Source organism: Grammomys surdaster, unplaced genomic scaffold, assembly GCF_004785775.1.
Source record: "Grammomys surdaster isolate TR1022 unplaced genomic scaffold, NIH_TR_1.0 125767, whole genome shotgun sequence".
Classification (NCBI taxonomy): Eukaryota; Metazoa; Chordata; class Mammalia; order Rodentia; family Muridae; genus Grammomys; species Grammomys surdaster.
The window spans coordinates 324,623-343,008 of NW_021620598.1; the positions used below are offsets into that span (position 1 = coordinate 324,623).

General features: G+C 44.9%; 1 protein-coding gene across 2 annotated transcripts in view; it reads right to left on the reverse strand.

The window, feature by feature from the left end:
* Positions 1 to 18,386, reverse strand: part of Poldip3 (DNA polymerase delta interacting protein 3) — a 31,548-nt gene that overhangs the window by 12,485 nt on the left and 677 nt on the right. For both annotated transcript variants that reach the window (XM_028788728.1, XM_028788729.1), the window contains exon 2: positions 123 to 513. In XM_028788728.1, coding sequence (XP_028644561.1) covers positions 123 to 513 — 391 coding nt within the window. The remainder of the gene's footprint in view (positions 1 to 122; positions 514 to 18,386) is intronic.

Genomic DNA, 18,386 nt, shown 5'->3' on the forward strand with positions numbered 1-18,386 from the left:
CCTTTCTGAAGTCTGAACGTGCTGACCAAAACTTGGAACAACTGCATTTTTGTCATTCCCCAATTTTCCCAGCATACTTCTTCCCAGGTTTCTGAAAATGCTGGAGGGGAGCCACAACCTACCTGGATAGTTTTGGTGAGTTTCAGAGCAGGGGTCACAGTCCCAATGGGCGGGCTTGTGAACGTAGCAGGGGATCTCCTCTTCAAGCTGATCTTCTCCCGGGCATCAGCCACCTGGCGAGGCTTCTGGGGCACAGTGTTCTGCTGCTTTCGTGAGTTCAGCATCTCTCTGGCATCCTGTACTTTTCCTTTGATCCGAAACCGGGCATCTTTCTGCAAAAGCTTTTCCCGGGCATCTTTGACACCCAGCTTGAGCCGAGCATCTGAGAGGCCAATCTTCTGTCGGGCATCAAATTTCTGCTGGAAAGTGGCCGTTCGAGCTGGCTGGCTAAGAAGACTATGCTGGATCCCAACTCGAGATCGAACGCCTCCAATTCCTGGTCTGACACTGAGCCTGTAAACACATATTGAAACAGTAAATGGATCTGGGGCTTAATAGCAGCCCATGGAGGAAAGCTGGGAGACACTGAGCAAAAAGGTCATTGCTGAATTTCCAGAACCCTGCTGGCATCCAAATATACAGAAACATAAATACTTCTTTCTTGCCTCAGGTTTTAAACTTTGCATCATAAACAAAATTATGGAGAGCCTATCACCAGTTAAAACTGTTTGCTCCCTTGATCATTCTTTTAGTCAACCTTATATCTACCTTAGGGTATCTATAATTATGACTGCTTTCTGTGTGGAAGGGAAGGTAGACTTGGTGAAGCTGCCTCTTAAAACAAATGGTGATCCTATACAGGCAGGCACCTCTTAGCAGGACTAAGGAAGCCAACCTGTAGGTCTCAGCACGCAAAAGACTAACAGAATAAAGATAAAGGATGTACCAGCCATGCATGGCAATGCCTGTAATCAGAGCATCTGGGAGACTGAGGCAAGAAGACTGCTGAGTTTAAGGCTGGTCTGAGCTAGACTGCAAGACACAGCTGAAAGAAAGAAAGAAAGAAAGAAAGAAAGAAAGAAAGAAGGGAGGGAGGGAGGGAGGGAGGGAGGGAGGGAGGGAGGGAGGGAGGGAGGAGGGAAAGAAAGATTAAAATCAGAGTTCAGCTGAGTGGTTAAGACTGTTACTCTAGCAGTGAACATAAGTTCAGCTCCCAGGATTGGCATGGTGGCTGTGTGGTGGTTTGATAATGTTTGGCTCAGCGAGTGGCACTATTTAGGAGGTGTGGCCTTGTTGGAGGAAGTGTGTCCCTTTGGAGGTAGGGTTTGAGATCCTTCTCCTAGCTACCTGGAAGACAGACAGACAGACAGATAGACTTCTAGTTGCACTCTGATCAAAACGTAGAACTCTTGGCTCCTTCAGTACTGTGCCTGCCTAGATGTTACCATGTTTCCCACCTTGATGATAATGGACTGAACCTCTGAACCGGTAAGCCAGCCCCAATTAAATGTTGTCCTTTGTAAGAATTGCCATAGTTGGCCGGGCGGTGGTGGTGCACACCTTTAATCCCAGCACTTGGGAGGAGGCAGAGGCAGGAGGATCTCTGAGTCTGAGAGTTCGAGGCTAGCCTGGTCTACAGAGTGAGTTCCAGGACAGCCAGGTCTACACACAGAGAGACCCTGTCTCGAAAAAAACAAAAAAAACAAAAAAACCAAACAAACAAAAAGAATTGCCATAGTCATGGTGTCTCTTCACAGAAACGGAAACCATGATTAATAGCGTGGTCTACAACCATCAGTAACTTCAATTCCAGGGGATCCAATGCCCTATTCTGACCTCCAAAGGGCACACATGAGGTGCACTTATACACATTACATACGCTCATACAAAAAAGTACTCATATACATGAAACAAGTTAATCTTTAAAAAAAAAGCTATTCAGCAACAAAAAGTGTACAATTTCAGAATCTCCTAAAATTGGAAAGGGAGGCTGGAGAGATGGTGTAGTGGTTAAAAGCACTTGCTATTCTTCCAGATCCAAGTTTGGTTCCCAGCACCCACACAAGTTGGCCCACAACCAACTTCCTGCAACTCCAGCCAGAGAAAATACGATGCCTCTTTCTAGCCTCTTCACATACAAAGGCGCACGCACACACACACATACACATAAGAAATAAAACCAAAATTATTATTTTTAAAAATTAGAAATGAGTTGGGTGGTGGTGGTGTATGTGTTTAATCCCAGCACTTGGGAGGCAGAGGCAGGCAATTAGAGGCCTACACAATGAGGTCCAGAACAGAGAAATCCTGTCACAAACAAACAAACAAACAAACAAACAAAGGAATTAAACTCTATTAATCAGGCCCCATTCCTATGGTCTACAGTGGTTGGAGAGTCCACATCTGGCTCTGCTGAGTGAAGCACAGGAGTCTGCAGGTTTCTCTAGCCTATGTACTCAACCAGCAGGCCTCTTTCCATTCCAACCAATATAAGCAACCACTGCTATGACGGGTGTCCTTTCTCAATGTCTATGCTAGCATCTCCTTTCTCAGAAACCCTCCTTGATTCCCCAAGACGACTTTCCTTTGTGTCTGTTACACCTGCTAATTTCTTTGTTTTCTCTCCCCAACCCTGAGCTGGAAGAGGAGACAGTGGTTCATCTCTTTTCCAGGACCCAGTACTTTAAAAGTAGTACTGTGAGTTGGTTAAGCTCAGAAACTCTTGTGGTACATCTTGAATACAGAGCTGTGAGATCCCACCCCAGTTGTTGAAGCCAAACTCTAGGCATACCCAGGCTGCATTTTTAACTTGCACAGCTAAACCTGGAAAAGCTATGCTGCATGAACAAGGTTACCCTAACTATTTCCTATTCAGTACCTGAGCCTGCCAGGAGGTATCTCACACTAGGCAAGTCACCAGTCACAAGGACCCTCCTCCTACCAGACTCCCCCCTCAAGTCACTGGAGCAAAACTGCCCACCTGTTCCTCTGCTAAGGACTGTGCCCCAGTAATCTCAGCACTCAACAAGGAGCCAAGGTGGGAGGATTATAAATTTGATAGCCAGGGCTAGAGAAAAACCAATCTCAATAAAACCCCACAAACCACCTGGTTGTAGGGGAAAGAGTTACACTTCCTTAGTTCATACAAAAACTGGATGAGCGAGTTACTTACAAAATCAAGCAGAGTAACTTTAAATTGGAAGGTGGTACTTGTCTGGTTATTTTCTTACCCAAAGACTCAAGGAGATCAGGCTGAGAACAGAGTTCAGTGGTAGAGGGCTTGTCTAGCACGCATTATACTCTGGCTAAATCTCCAGCACAGTAGTGGAAAAAAAGGATTCAAGGGGATGGAGCCATTAGAGAAGCCAGTCAAAAGGAATGAGATTTGAGGTGTGGAGGGGGGCAGCACCCATGATTAGGGAGAATAAAACAGCTATGAAGCAGACAACATATATCCCATTCGATGGGGCTACCCCTGACTTAGGGGTCCACACCGTGGAAGTCACAGGCAATAGTGGGGTTACTTAAGAGAACCTAAAAACATACTGAAGGAGTCTTGCTGAGAATTGAGACTCTACCCTTATACAGGGTGCCCTTCTTTCTCCACTTCTGTTTCTCCACAGCTGTTGGTGATGTCCATTAAAAATAAAAACTGGCTATGGGTTCAGAATTGCTACTCAAGTCCTACTAATAAACTGAAGAAAATACAATATTTTTAAGATTTATCTATTTATTTAATGTATATGAGCACACTGTCCTTGACACACCAGAAGAGGGCATCAGATCTCATTACAGATGGTTGTGAGCCACCATGTGGTTGCTGGGAATGGAACTCAGGACCTTTGGAAGAGCATCCAGTGCTCTTAACCACTGAGCCATCTCTCCAGCCCCAAAAAATTTTTTTTAATTATTTATTTTATTTTATGTATAGGAGTACATTGTAGTTGCCTTCAGAAGAGGGCATTGGATCCCATTACAGATGGTTGTGAACCACTATGTGGTTGCTGGGAATTGAACTCAGGACCCCTGGAAGATCAGTCATTCTACTTAACCGCTGAGCCATCTCTTCAGCCCCTTGAAGAAAATATTTTAATCAACAATGACCAGCTAGATCTAAATGAAAGCAAAGCTAACAGAGAGCACCCGGGATTAAAATACCCACTTACTTACTGACCTCCTCCAAAGACACAGGCAATCAGATTACCAAAAGAAGAAGCAAAGGGTAAGCCTCCAGGCGCTTCAAACTGGAGAATAGCCTGCAGCCAATCAAACAATCAACATAGTCCTTCTGGAAAGGAAGGCTCAGGCATAGCCTGTGGGGTCATCACAAACAAGCGGAAGCTTAGTCATGATGCAGGCAGTCTGGGAACAGCAGCAGTCAAAGGGCAGTCTAGACAAGCAGTGTGTAGAAAAGCTAACTGTAGCTCTCAGCTGGCAAGTTCTCTGCCCATGCAGTTAAAGAGGCATCTTGCTTGCCCCGTTTCCCAAACTCAAGAACATTTTTTCACTCCTGTATCCCTACCCTCCACTACAGCCTCTCTGAACCCTGGTTCCCAAGATGGAGTAACCATCTTCCAAAGCACCCACAGCACTTATCACAATAACCTGCTTATAAGCCTGTGTCCCTCCCACAGCCTGGACTTTCTCAGGAGCATACCCTGTACCTCCTTACCTGTGTCAACCCTGTATCACAGGAAGGAAAGGCTCAAAGAACTTTCCAGAGGGTGATCACTGCCATTCACACACCCAAACTGAGGACACAGGAACTATCTATCTGGGTCTGGGTCTGACTTGGAAGCACCCTGACCAGGCCCCAGAAGTGCTGGGAGCTTTCACTCCTGGATCACAATGTCCTGGAGACTGCAGCAACCTCCCACGACTTGCTCGGGCTTTGACTCCCCTAAGTCTCAGAAGCACTAGAGGCCTCCTCCTAACAAGCAGGCTTTACATCTTTCCCTTAATCTGAGGGATGACTCAGGCAGTGGGTAAGACATTCTCCCAGTCCTGTGTGCCATTTCCTCCTTTTTTGTCTGCTTGGTGTTTGTTTTTTGTTCTATTGGTGTTCCTTGCTTTTTGAGACTTACAATCTAACCCAGATAGACAGAATCTACACTGGATTCTGTTGTTTCTACTGGGCCCCCAACTTTCCCTAACTGTACTTGGGACTTTGTTACCTTTGGTCTGCATTTGTTTTCTGCCCCACCAAGCTTGGATACTCTTGCTTTTATTTCCACTTTTCAGTTACCTGTTAGGCTTTTCAAGTTGTTTTTGTCCCATCTATAGACAAACAAACTGGCTTTGGAAATATAGGACATTGGGTATAGCCTTGAAGAGACTCAATGTCTTTTGAATATGAATAATACTGAAAAGTTGTCACAGGTTGTTTTAACTCACTTGAAAAGCTGGCTCTGGAGATGGCATTTGGTCTGCTTGGTTCAGACACAGGCCTATTTATCTCAACATTTCCTCCAAAGCCTCTGTCATAGGTCAGGCTGGCCCCAACTCCACAACAGGGAGGAGAACAAAACAGGTCAAGAAAAACAACATAATGTACTTACAAACAGCCAAAAGGTAAGCTATTTCCAACAGAGGCTACTGTTGATTATTTCACAGTATAAAAGTGTCTATAATAGGCCGGGCGGTGGTGGCGCACGCCTTTAATCCCAGCACTTGGGAGGCAGAGGCAGGTGGATTTCTGAGTTCGAGGCCAGCCTGGTCTACAGAGTGAGTTCCAGGATAGCCAGGGCTATACAGGGAAACCCTGTCTCAAAAAACCAAAAAAAAAAAAAAAGTGTCTATAATAAAACCAGCTAACATGATGCCCATACATGAGAAGGATAGAAGAGACTCTCTGTCCACAATCTCAATAACTCCAGCATTGTAGCTTCAATGGGGCTCCCTCAACTAAATTCTGTCAGATGATTTAAACATGAATTTATTTATTTATTTATTTATTTTTGGTTTTTCAAGACAGGTTTCTCTGCGTAGCCCTGGCTGTCCTGGAACTCACTCTGTAGACCAGGCTGGCCTCGAACTCAGAAATCCGCCTGCCTCTGCCTCCCAAGTGCTGGGATTAAAGGTGTGCGCCACCACCGCCCGGCTTAAACATGAATTTAATGATGATTACAATTTTAAAAAACCCTACATGCTATGTAAGTTATAAAGGCCGCCTTATGTTCTGTAAGATTCTACCTGAACACTTACAAGGCCTAATGGATTAACAAATGTATACGTGTGATATTGATTTATTGCTTTACTCTGTGTAGCTTGAATGCAACCTTGTTTTGTTATGGTGATGTTGCACAATGCCTTCTAAGCTAAACAACGGCCATGTTCAGAATTCCAACTGTACCAGCTTAAAACAGTTGGACTTGTTAAATGTTGATAGTCCTTCAAAAAAGAAAGACAAGGTCACTGGACTGTCACCTGAGTATCCAGTCACTCCTCCTAGCTGGTTATGCACAATTAGGTCTTTTTTGTTGTTGTTGTTGTTGTTTTTTCAAGACAAGGTTTCTCTGTGTAGCCCTGGCTGTCCTGGAACTCACTCTGTAGACCAGGCTGGGCAATTAGGTCTAATTATATAAGATTTCAAGGTTTTCTGGGTATATAGGCAAAAAACTAGAAATGGGACAAGGTCCACCTATGCAGCAATGAAAAAAATCTGAGTAAAGGCACCAACTATTGCCAACACCTCTTCTAGAAAATTTTCTTATGAGTGATAAGTGTGACTGTTACAGTTCATGATATATCATGGATATATAAAAGTTAAAATGACTAAATAATATAATTTTCTATAAAATTATTATATTATTATATTATTATTTATATTTATAATTATTATTATATTATTTCTATAAGATTATTATTATAATAATAATTTTCTAACTCTATGAATACTCCCCCCATGCTAGGTAACTTAAAACCTACAACAAAAGTTAGTAGTTAGAACATTCATGCATGTACAAACTCCTAAGGTTATAATGGTCTATTCATGTTAACAAAATCTGAGCCAAGCGGTGGTGGCGCACGCCTTTAATCCCAGCACTTGGGAGGCAGAGGCAGGCGGATTTCTGAGTTCGAGGCCAGCCTGGTCTACAGAGTGAGTTCCAGGACAGCCAGGGCTACACAGAAAAACCCTGTCTCGAAAAAACCAAAAAAAAAAAAAAAATGTAATTTTTAAGATAAACAGATAAAAATTATTAAATCCTTGTTTGTTTGGGTTTTTTTGTGACAGGGTTTCTCTGTGTAGCCCCAGCTGTCCTGAATCTGCTCTGTGGAACAGATTGGCCTCAAACTCAAGAGATCTGTCTGCTTCTTCTCCCAAGTACTGGGATTAAAGGCACATGCCATTATGCCTACCTTAAAATCCTAACTTAAAAGTTACTTATTATAAACTGTTAAAGGTAATTAAGACATGTAAGTTAAGGGTTAGTAACCTGATAAATGACCAGATTCTTTAAGGCATAAAGGACTATGTTTGAAGTCACACTAAGTACAAAACAAATGTAATTCAGTTAGAGACAAGCTTGGAGGGAGAGACTAATTTATTTTTCTCATATATAGTCTTCTGTATGTGTTGTCAAAGTTAAGCCTGAATCAAATAACTTAAAAACAAGTTTAAAGTTCTAGCTTATTTAATGTAAAATAATATTTTTTAACTAAAAACTTGGTTATGAGCCTTGTCTGGGTCCCTGGCCCCGCAGCAGTGGGGTTCTGTATTGATGTCTATGGCCCATGTTACCACCAACGGCCATATGGACACCCCTGGTCTGGGTTGTCCTGGTCTGGGTTGCCACCTAGGACTATTTTGATTTTCCAAGGTTGTGGAGAGCTGGCCCCGTCCCTCAACGGCTTTGGCACTCTGCTGGCCCCTGCCCCTCGCCTGGCCAGCACACTAGAGCTGGTCCTGATGATGTAGGTATAATGAGCCCCAAGGGCATGAGATGGGACAGTTCTGGAGAACTGATCCTGGTGGCATGATCAAAGGAGAGCTAGCTGGTTCATCAAGTCAGCTACCACCCAGGTCTAGATCCAGGGCTTTGAGTTGGCCCACCCTAACACCTATTCCGTTTACGCTGGAGCACGGGAAAGGGCTGGCCCTGCAGAAGCAAAGCTGCAGGACCTCCATGACACAGGGGACAACAGGATACCTGAAGAGTCCCAGGGAGGAGTCAGTATTAATAGTGTAGCAGAAGCCAGAGGCCTCTCGAAGCAGATCAATGACTCACTGCAATGAACATATGCAGGTAAAAGCATTTCACAGAAACATTTTTTATTCTTTTTTGTTTTTTTTGTTTTTGAGACAGGGTTTCTCTGTGTAGCCCTGGCTGTCCTGGAACTCACTCTGTAGACCAGGCTGGCCTCAAACTCAGAAATGCGAGTGCCTCTGCCTCCCAAGTGCTGGGATTAAAGGCGTGCACCACCACTGCCCGGCCTTCTTTTTTTTAATTTATTCTATTTTTGCTTTTCTTTGGAGGGGGGAGATTACAACGACAGAGGATAGATATGGAGGAACGGGGACTTGAGTGGGATTGGGGTGCATGATGTGAAACACTCACTCACTCTCTCTCTCTCTCTCTCTCTCTCTCTCACACACACACACACACACACACACACACCAATAAAAAGTTTAAAACAATGGCTGTAAAGATGAGTAAAATGGGCTACATTTTGAGTATACTTGCATGTAAGATGTCGGCAGGCCCAAATAGTTACCTTGGATGGAACACAACCTCACCAGAGTAAGATGCATGCTAGACTCATTACAGAATAAGAATGCATGGGAAAACAAGGCCCGCCAAAGTCTGCTGCTCGTCTCCAACTCTGTAGGCCAAACAAGAAAAAAGCCCTCCTTATCTGTAGTGAAGATGAATTACTCCTCACATCTCACCTGACAGGAGAATGACTTCTCTGCTTGGAGGATTTCAGAGTCTATGGCCACATCCTAAATGCCTCGGACAACAGAGGCAAATTGCTCTACCCTCAGTCTCCAGAACTGACAAATGAGGAGGCTGTGAACCGGGAAACCTGTATGTAAGCCTACCTCCTACTGGTATAGGACCTATATGCAATTTCATCTAGCCATGTCCTTTATCCTGGCTTTTAGTTCTTCCTTTTAACAAAAGCTGATTCCATGGTCCATACCCTAACCACTCAAGTTCCAAGATTAAAGGATGATGCCAGATACTCTGCCATCAAACTTACTTTTGGATATTTATTCTAACCAAGTGGTACCTTTGAAAACTTTGATAGACAATCCTATAAAAACGACAATAGACTTCTATTTCTCATTTAAATTGTCAACTCGATGCTGAATTTAGCATTAAATTAAACTTCTTCTTCAAAGTCTCTAGGTACTTTCCCTTATGCAGGAGTCTGATGTAATAAATTGCTAATTAAAGTTACCTTATTTTAATCTCAGCACTTGGGAGGCAGAGGCAGGTGGATTTCTGAGTTCAAGGCCAGCCTGGTCTACAGAGTGAGTTCCAGGACAGCCAGGGCTACACAGAGAAATCCTGTCTTGAAAAACCAAAACCAACCAACCAAACAAACAAGGTACCTTATCCTTCAACAAAACTCTGGTCCATAATCTGGCCAGTTGTACCAGATTTAACCTTACTAAACAAAATTGATGTTAATTTTGTCTCTTAATGCTCCCACAAGGTTGTCCAGTTGCTCTCTCTTGACTTTCTGGATCTTAGCCATCTGCTGAGTTTTACTAGCCCCTAGGATGGAGCCTCCTTTGAGGCACTTTAACCGTTTCCCTTTCTATACTGTCCCCGTTGTTAGAGAAATCTGCATTGTAAACCCCTAAAAACAGTTTGGGTGATCTCTGACGAGAGAGCCACCATCCAACCCATCCCTTTTTTTGCCTATACAGAACTACAACAGATGCACTGAAGTCTTTCCACATCAATCATCTTCTGTCTTAGCAGCTCTCAAAAACTTAAGAGAAATCTGAGATCAAGTTGACAAGCAAGTCCTATGGTTGCTGCAGGAGTCCATGACCAGTTCTGACTCCAGCTGAGGATGGAACTTGCACTCTCCTCCAAAAAATGATGCTGCTTCCACACCAAATTAGGCCTGATGTGAGATGGGGCGGGCCCAAAGACACACGGAGCACACAACCCTTCAACCACGAGCTTTCTCATGGGCTCTTAGTTCCCTCCCACCCTGCATCCTCCCCTTCTCATCCTCACAGTCACATTTTTTTTACCCTGTCTTTGAAGTGTTTACCCTTCCATGTAAGCCCTGCTTTCCCAATGGCTCTCACCCTACAAGTGATGGGCCTCCAACTGGTATAACACAGCCAGCTGACCAACAAGATGAAGGAAGACCTGAGCCTGGTACAACAAAGCATCATCACCCTACAAAATCAAAGATTTCCTGGCTGCAATGGTCTTCCAAAAACCACAGAGGACTGCACTTAAAGACTGCCAAAAGGGAGGCATAGTCTGTGCCTTCCTAAGAGAAAAATGTTTTCATACAAACCAATCTGGCCCAATAGAGAAAACACTAAACAACTGTTAGAAAGAACCAAACACAGAGAAAGGAAGGACTGCTTGGGGACCGTGGATTAGCCCCCTTGGCAGCCCAATCACCGTGACTGTGCTAACTTTGTGTTTGTGACTGTGCTAACTGTGTGTCTACTTTACTCTTTGGTCCCTGCTCTTGCAGCTGTCTCACTAATCTTCTACAACAAACACTACAAGCTTTCGCCTCCCAGAAGGTCACAGAATTCTACATGGTGGAAAACTACCAGCTACTATCCCACCTAGAAGGAACTTCAACACCCCCCCCACACACACACACACACACTGAGACTGTCACACAGCCCCCAGCTGGAAGAAGCCTCCATGATACTATATAACCCCTACCCCCTTTTTTACTCTTCCAGAGTTTATGTAATAGCCTCGGGTTATAAAGTGAGTTAGGCTATAAGGAGCTCTAACCCCTAGCCATAAAGAACGGTTCAGGAGTCTAATTTCTTGAGTTCTTTGTATATATTGGGTATTAGCCCTCTATCAGATGTAGGATTGGTAAAGATCTTTTCCCAATCTGTTGGTTGTCGTTTTGTCCTATTGACAGTGTCCTTTGCCTTACAGAAGCTTTGCAATTTTATGAAGTCCTATTTGTCAATTCTTTATCTTAGAGCATAAGCCATTGGTGTTCTATTCAGGAACTTTTCCCCTGTGCCTAGGTATTCAAGGGTCTTCCCCACCTTCTCTTCTATTAGTTTCAGTGTATCTGGTTTTATGTGAAGGTCCTTTATCCACTTGGACTTGAGCTTTGAACAAGGAAGACCAAAGTGTGGGTGCTTTGGCCCTTCTTAGAAGGGGTAACAAAATACTCATGGGAGCAAATAATGGAGACAAAGCATGGGACAGAAACTGAAGGAGGGGCCGTCCAGAAACTGTTCCACCTGGGTATCCATCCCTTGTGTATTCACCAAAGGTAGACACTGATGTGGATGCCAGGAAGTGCATGCTGACAGGAGACTGATATAGTTGTCTCCTTAGAGGTCTGCCAGAGCCTGATATATACAGAGGCGGAAGCTCACAGCTAACCATTGAGCTGATCACGGGGTTCCCAATGGAGGAGTGAAAGAGAAGACTGAAGGAGGGTTTGCGGCCCCATGAGGAGAGCAATAATACCAACCAACCAGAGTTCCCAGGGCCTAAACCACCAGCCTAGAAGCACATAGGGAAGGACCTATGGCCCCAGCTGTATATGTAGGGGAGGATGACAGTGTCAGCCATAGGTGGGTGAGGAAGTCCTTGGTCTAGTGAAGGCCGGACACCCCAGTGTGGGGGAAATTGTGGGTGGGGAGGTGAGAGTGGGAGGGTGGGTGGGGGCATATCCTCATAGAAGCAGGAAGAGGGGGGATGGGATAGGAGGTTCATGGGGAGGGGGGAAGGGGATTATGTCTGAAATGTAAATAAAATATCCAATAGAAAAATAGGTTGAAAAAAAAAAAAAAGAACTGTTTGGCTCCGGCCTCACTAGTTTGCTCCACAGGCAGAGGCCACACGCCCAGTATAAAAACTCAACTTTCTGATACCTGCCCATGTATGTGTGCATGTCCCCATTCTCTTTAAATGTGTTGTTCAGCTTTCATCCCTCAAGAAGGTTGTGTATCTTCACTGCTCCAAGAAAGTAGCCTTAGCCTGTGGAGATCATCTGTCTGTTTCTCTGCCTCATGTCTCAAACAAACAAAGGGAATCTGGTGACATTCTAGACACCATAATATCAATATTGCTTTCAAAAGTTATGTTATCTGTTTTGTTTCATCAATCATTTAAGCAATAAAAGATTACTGTCAAGAAAAGAGGGAAGGGCTAGAGAGAGACTGGCTAAGAGCCCTTGCCGCTCTTGCGAGAGCATGAGTTTAGTTCCCAGCACCCACTTCTGGCAGCTGACAAGTATCTATGATCCAAGTTCCAGGGGATCTGATGTCCCCTTCTCCACCAGGAATGCATGTACATACAGGTAAATAACCAAAAACATCAAGTAAAAAAAAATGTTTTTTGAGACAGTCTCGGTATAGCTCTGCCTATCCTGGAACTCACTATGTAGATCAGGCTGGCCTCAAACTCACAGAGATCAATCTGCCCCTGCTTCCTAGTGCTGGAAAAAGGTGGCTAGGCAAATCTTTAACATCAAGCAAACCACCAAACCATACACCACAAGCTTGTAAATAGGGTTACTGTAATTTTCAAGGAGATTCCCCTAACCCTAGGCACTACTGGTGAAACATAGACCTGAATGTCCCTCTATTTAAAACACCAACAAAGAGCCATTATTAATGTTTTCAAAGTAAGGATGGCTACTGTCCCAAGGTGGAGCGACATCGTAGGGTTCTAGCCTTACTCACGGGCAGAGCACACTCTCCTACTAGTAGATCAGGATGAGAATGCATATGAAGAACACCGGACAAAAGTGCTCAGCTGGCCACAGAAGTCACCAAGACGACCTGGATTGACGTTTTAATCTACAGTAATGGCTTGCTTGGTGACAGGGATATACTGAGAAATACAGGACAGTAATGAAAACAGCTCAGCCCGGCCATGTCAACATAACCCTAGAGGCCACCATCATGCATGCTGCTTGTCAGCTGCACACCTAGGGTGCTGCGTGGAGAGGAGGGTCTGGCAGTTAGAGACATAGGCGCTACTCCCCAGGAGCAGTGACTTTGCAATTTGATGCATTCATTCCCTGGTTACACGCATTCTTTCAACTCCTTTCACAGTTTTGGGAGCTTCTGTGCCCCAGCTTTTTATAATCACATCTCCTCTTTCTGCATGAAAAGACAGCTATTCATCCCAGCAGGCAGCAGCGCTGGTTACAAGACAGGCATTAGTCATCAGGAATTCTTCAAATAAACACTCCAGCTAAGGGGCAGGCTTCCTAAAACAGTCAATTATGTTACCAGCCCCAGAACTGTAGAAGACTAACAAAGCCTTCCCCTAGGGGGTGGGGGGTCCTAGTCTCAATCACCCCATCTCTAAGCCTGCAGCCTCACATCCCATTTTAGGGACTACTTAGTTTCCTAAATACATTCTGCATGTTTGTCTTTGGGAAGGTAAGGGATGGTGCCTTGAGCAGGATTCTTTTTTTCTTTTTTCTGTATACAATGTTCTGTCTATATGTATGTTTGCAGGCCAGAAGAGGGCACCAGACCACATTACAGATGATTGTGAGCCACCATGTGGTTGCTCTGAATTGAACTCAGGACCTCTGGAAGAGCAGACAGTGCCCTCAACAGCTAAGCCATCTCTCTCTGACTCTCAGCTGCCCCACCTTGGAAAAGATCATCAGCAGTGCAACTCTGCAAGTAGTGCCCCCAGCTACTCCTTGAGATCCTGGAAAGGGAGACTGTAGACCAAATGAAAGGCAGATGTCCAGTGGACCCTTCCTACTCCTGTTCTCCAACTAGAAGCTGGCAAACACCGAGGCTGTGTAAGGAGCAGGAATGCATTGCCTTTCTGGTTCTGTGGAAGACAGAGCCAAGGCCAGCTCCAGATGTTAGATACAAAAGAGGCTCAAGAAGGTAGCCCTGAGTTATTTTTAAACACACAATGGGGAATATGATAATGTGTGTATTGACATCATTTAAAAAAAAAAAAAAACTATTGACCTGTATTATGTGTATGGCCATGTATGTACCACAGCACAAGTGTAGAGCTCAAAGGACAACTTTCAGGAGTTCAGGATGGAACTTGGGTTGTCAGGCTTGGTGACACAGGCTCTTTAACCTGCTGATCTCTTACCTGTCCTGAGGTCACTTGGGGGCAGGGGTTGTTGTTGTTTTTGAAGATTTTGTTTATCTTTTATTTTATGGGTTTGTCTGAATGTATGTCTGGGTACCAAGTGTACATATTGCCCAGAGAAGCCAAAAGAGGATGTCAGACCCCTAGAGACTAGAGGTATAGAACTGTACACTGCTATGTGGGTGCTGGGAATCAAACCCAGGCCCACTGGAAGAGCTACAGCCAGTGCTCTTAACCACTGACCCGGCACTGAGATAATTTTTATACAGAGAAAACAAATACAGTTTAACCCAAATTAGTAATAAAGACAAGACATTCCTTTACTGAAAACTTCTCAACCCCCCTTGCTTTTTGTGTTTAAGGCCACATTTCCTTCAGCTTATCTCAACAAGGAGTAATACTGGGGCCAGGTCTAGACGGTAGGTCTGAACCTAAATCCACTTTCCTCCACCCACGTCAGCTCCAAAGACTCCTCAAATGGGTCATGAAGCTCAGCTGATCAACTCTGGCATCCCTAACTAGACCAGCAGTGTTCCCAAGAACTAGACCAATCAATTAGAGAGAAGGACTGCCTCAACTAATCTCACATCTAAGGCGGAAGTCAACAGGGGCACAGCCTGTACCTGTACTACAGCTGATGCCCAGCATAGGTCCTTCACATCTAAAATCACAAGAGACAGTGTGGGTAGGACAGCAGGATCTCATCAAGAGACACACCAAGTCTCACTCAAACCATTCTTCCCATTCTACAAACACCCATTTATCAAAGTGTCTTTCACGATTAACAGGGGGCCCCGGTAATACTGACTGCTCTGGAAGACATCAGCTCCACAAATGCAGTCCGTGCTGGGCTCTCCAACCTGGGCTAAACTACACACAGGCTTTTGCTCCCAGACTGGTGCTGCCCTTGGACTGCAAACCCCCTCCTCAGGTCCTAACTGTACATGGTGTGCCTTGGGGTGTGCAGAGTCTTGTGGTAAGCAGTGAAGAGAGCTTAGTAGGCAGGTAGCCTAAGAAGGCTGTTTTCCCTAGCAGAGACTCTGGCTTCTGCCATATCTACCAGGAGGAAAATGGCTGCCCCAGGAGCCACACACTCTAAATCACTAACACAAAACCCAAATTGCCAGAACAGTGAGTGATTCCTTCTAGAAAGCACTAAAGAAAGTATTTACTATGGGAAATGACATTTCCTTACTGAAACTGCTCAGACTCTTCACAGATTTGACATGGAGCCCCAATCCAGTATTTGTTGACTGCAAGTAAAATGGAATTTCAGGAAGTTTTAACCCTTGCACTGCCTTCAAGTCTTCCAGAATTCTCCAATCCCAATCCAATCTTCACATAAAAGCAAAATTTTCACACTAAAAAATCACATCATTTTTCTTTAAGTCTTCAACAGTGACAGCAAAGAATGCCACTACCTAGGAAACCCTTGTCCTGGTGAAAGAGGCGGTGTTCTATACATGTGGAAAGAGAAGGGGTAGTTAAGCATCTGGAAAGGTGAGGCAGAACTAAACGCTAGCCATCTGACAACATAGCCTTCTTACCTAGTCTTTCCCCATGCAGTTTCCGGCTTCTCTTCCTGTAAGGAAAGCTCCACGACACTCCCATCACTTTCTCTGAACAATTACTTCAAGGCACATTTTTGGTTTTCCGGACAGAGTCTCTGTAGCTCATGCTGGGCCACAGGCCTCCGACCTCAGCCTCCCTGGTGCTGAGAGCACAGCCATGCTCTCCCACCATCAGTTCCAACAAGGTACAAACTTTAAAAAAGTATGGTTTGGATCTAGAATGAAGAATTGGTTTCTAGATGGTGGTTCTATTTTGGGTTGGAGTGGGGGTGGATTGGGTTGTCTATGTAGCTCTAGCTGTTCTGGAACTGTCTATGTAGACTAAGCAGGCCTTGAACTCAGAGAGATCCAACCGCTTCTGCCTCCAAGTGCTGAGACTTAGGGTGTGCGGCACCATGCCTGACTTGATGGTGCTGTTAAGAAGTGACAGAATAATGAAGGATTAACCCTACCAACGGGTTACTCTACTCATGAGTTCACAGCTAAATGGGATATCATTTAGCTACAAGGCCTACAAGCAGGAAGTAGGGCACTTCCTTTGTAAGGATGTATTCTTGTCCTTTTACTTCTCCACTCAGTCACCTCAAACCATGATCCCTTTAGTTGACTAGCTCAAGCAACGTCACAGCTAACAAACACAGCCTCTCACACACAAGCAGTTCTCTGAACAACATGCTAAGACACCATTACAAGAACACTAAGAGGCAGGGGGGATGTGTGTGTGGCTGGTTCACAACCTGCTCTCCATGAAGATGCATACATCTCCTCCTCCCTGTAGCTGTCCCACTGCTTCATATAAGATTGCACATCCCAAGACAAACCAAGCATCAGGAACTGAGGGGAAACATCTAACAACAGAACCTGGAAACAGTTAACAACCTGTAAGGCCTGGACAGGTTCAAGTATGTTGAACAAATCAGAACCAACTCCACACCATTTACCTGAGTGAAGATCTATGAGAGTTGTATTCATGGACAACAGCTGAGAAAACAGCGGAGCGGTGTTAATAAAATGAATGGGTCCCATATTTTGTGTTCGCCTAGACTAGCAATTCTCAACCCTTGGATAGAAAGAGATCACTCTGGGGTTGAAGGACACTTTCACAGGGGTCACCTAAGACCACTGGGAACCAGATTCACTGTGACTCATAGCACTATGGAAATTAGTTATGAAGTAGCAAAGAAAATAACTATACAGATGGGGTCACTGCAGCATGAGGTCACAGCATTAGGAAGACTGAGACCAGCCGGGCAGTGGTTGCGCACACCTTTAATCCCAGCACCCAGCACTTGGGAGGCAGAGGCAGGCGAATTTCTGAGTTCGAGGCCAGCCTGGTCTACAGAGTGAGTTCCAGGACAGCCAGGGCTACACAGAGAAACCCTGGCGGGGGGGGGGGGGGCCAAGGAAGGTTGAGACCCACTGGTCTAAATGGTTCTCAGCTTTCCACGATCAACAGCCACATCCACCTTGGTCTAAATGGTTCTCAGCTTTCCATGATCAACAGTCACATCCACCTTGGAATCGCTTTTGGAAATGTCCATGACCCTCCCTCAGTGCAGACTTATGAACCAATGTAACTGATGTCTATGCAGGCTTAACATGAAATTAACCATGAAGAAGTGTACATAAAATAACGTCATGTAGTGCCTGAAACACATTGCTGACCTCTGCAAGAAAGCATGTTACTAGGCCACCCCGAACTCTTCACTAATGTGACCTCCTCCCCAGCACTGATATAATTGGTTTTGTCTTTAAAAACAAAGTACTCCTTAGCAGGGTCACAAACTACCTACTCTTGGCCTGGCCATTAATAAAAGGTCTCAAAACTTTTAAACAGCTTCATCATCGTGCCTGTCAATCTCTCAAGGATCATCTCATGACACAGAAGACAGGTGACAATACAAGCTGGTGAGCTGGGTGGAGACAGGAGCGGGACTGAGATTGGAGGGGAGTTTCCATATGGGAGACAACAGTGTTTACTAGACACAGACATAAGGAAGGACTGGCATAGCTGTGCACATCAGTGTCTGGGAAACCAGTTCCTAACATCTACAGCAGCGCAGCTAAGTGCTGGCTGACTACTGGCTGACTTTTATAAATTTGCAATGTGAAAAAGTGATAAGCTAGAAGTGGCTACCGATGGTTAAGAGTCTGTTGAGTCTGGATGTCTCACTTAAGACTCCAGGGCATATACATCAGTGAATGCCAACACACCCTCTTGGAACTGTTTTTCTGTCTTTGCCCAAGGCCAACTCAGCCAACAGGGGCACTCTGTGGCTTTGGGAAACGTCTTTTTCTCTGGCTGCCGCGTTCCCGTTTGTGAAATGGGTATAAGATAAACAACACCGGAGTGGCCAGAATCGCCAGCAGCGCCAGCAACTCAAGAGACTGAGGCAGGAGGATCGAATGAGATTGGGAGTTTGAAACCAGCCTGGACAACATGGAGGAAGCCAGCTTCTCAAACAGAAACAAACTCTCCTGTCATCTCAGCACTTGAGAAACGGGAGGAGGAGGAGGATGCTGGCGTTTAAGAGCAGCCTCAGAG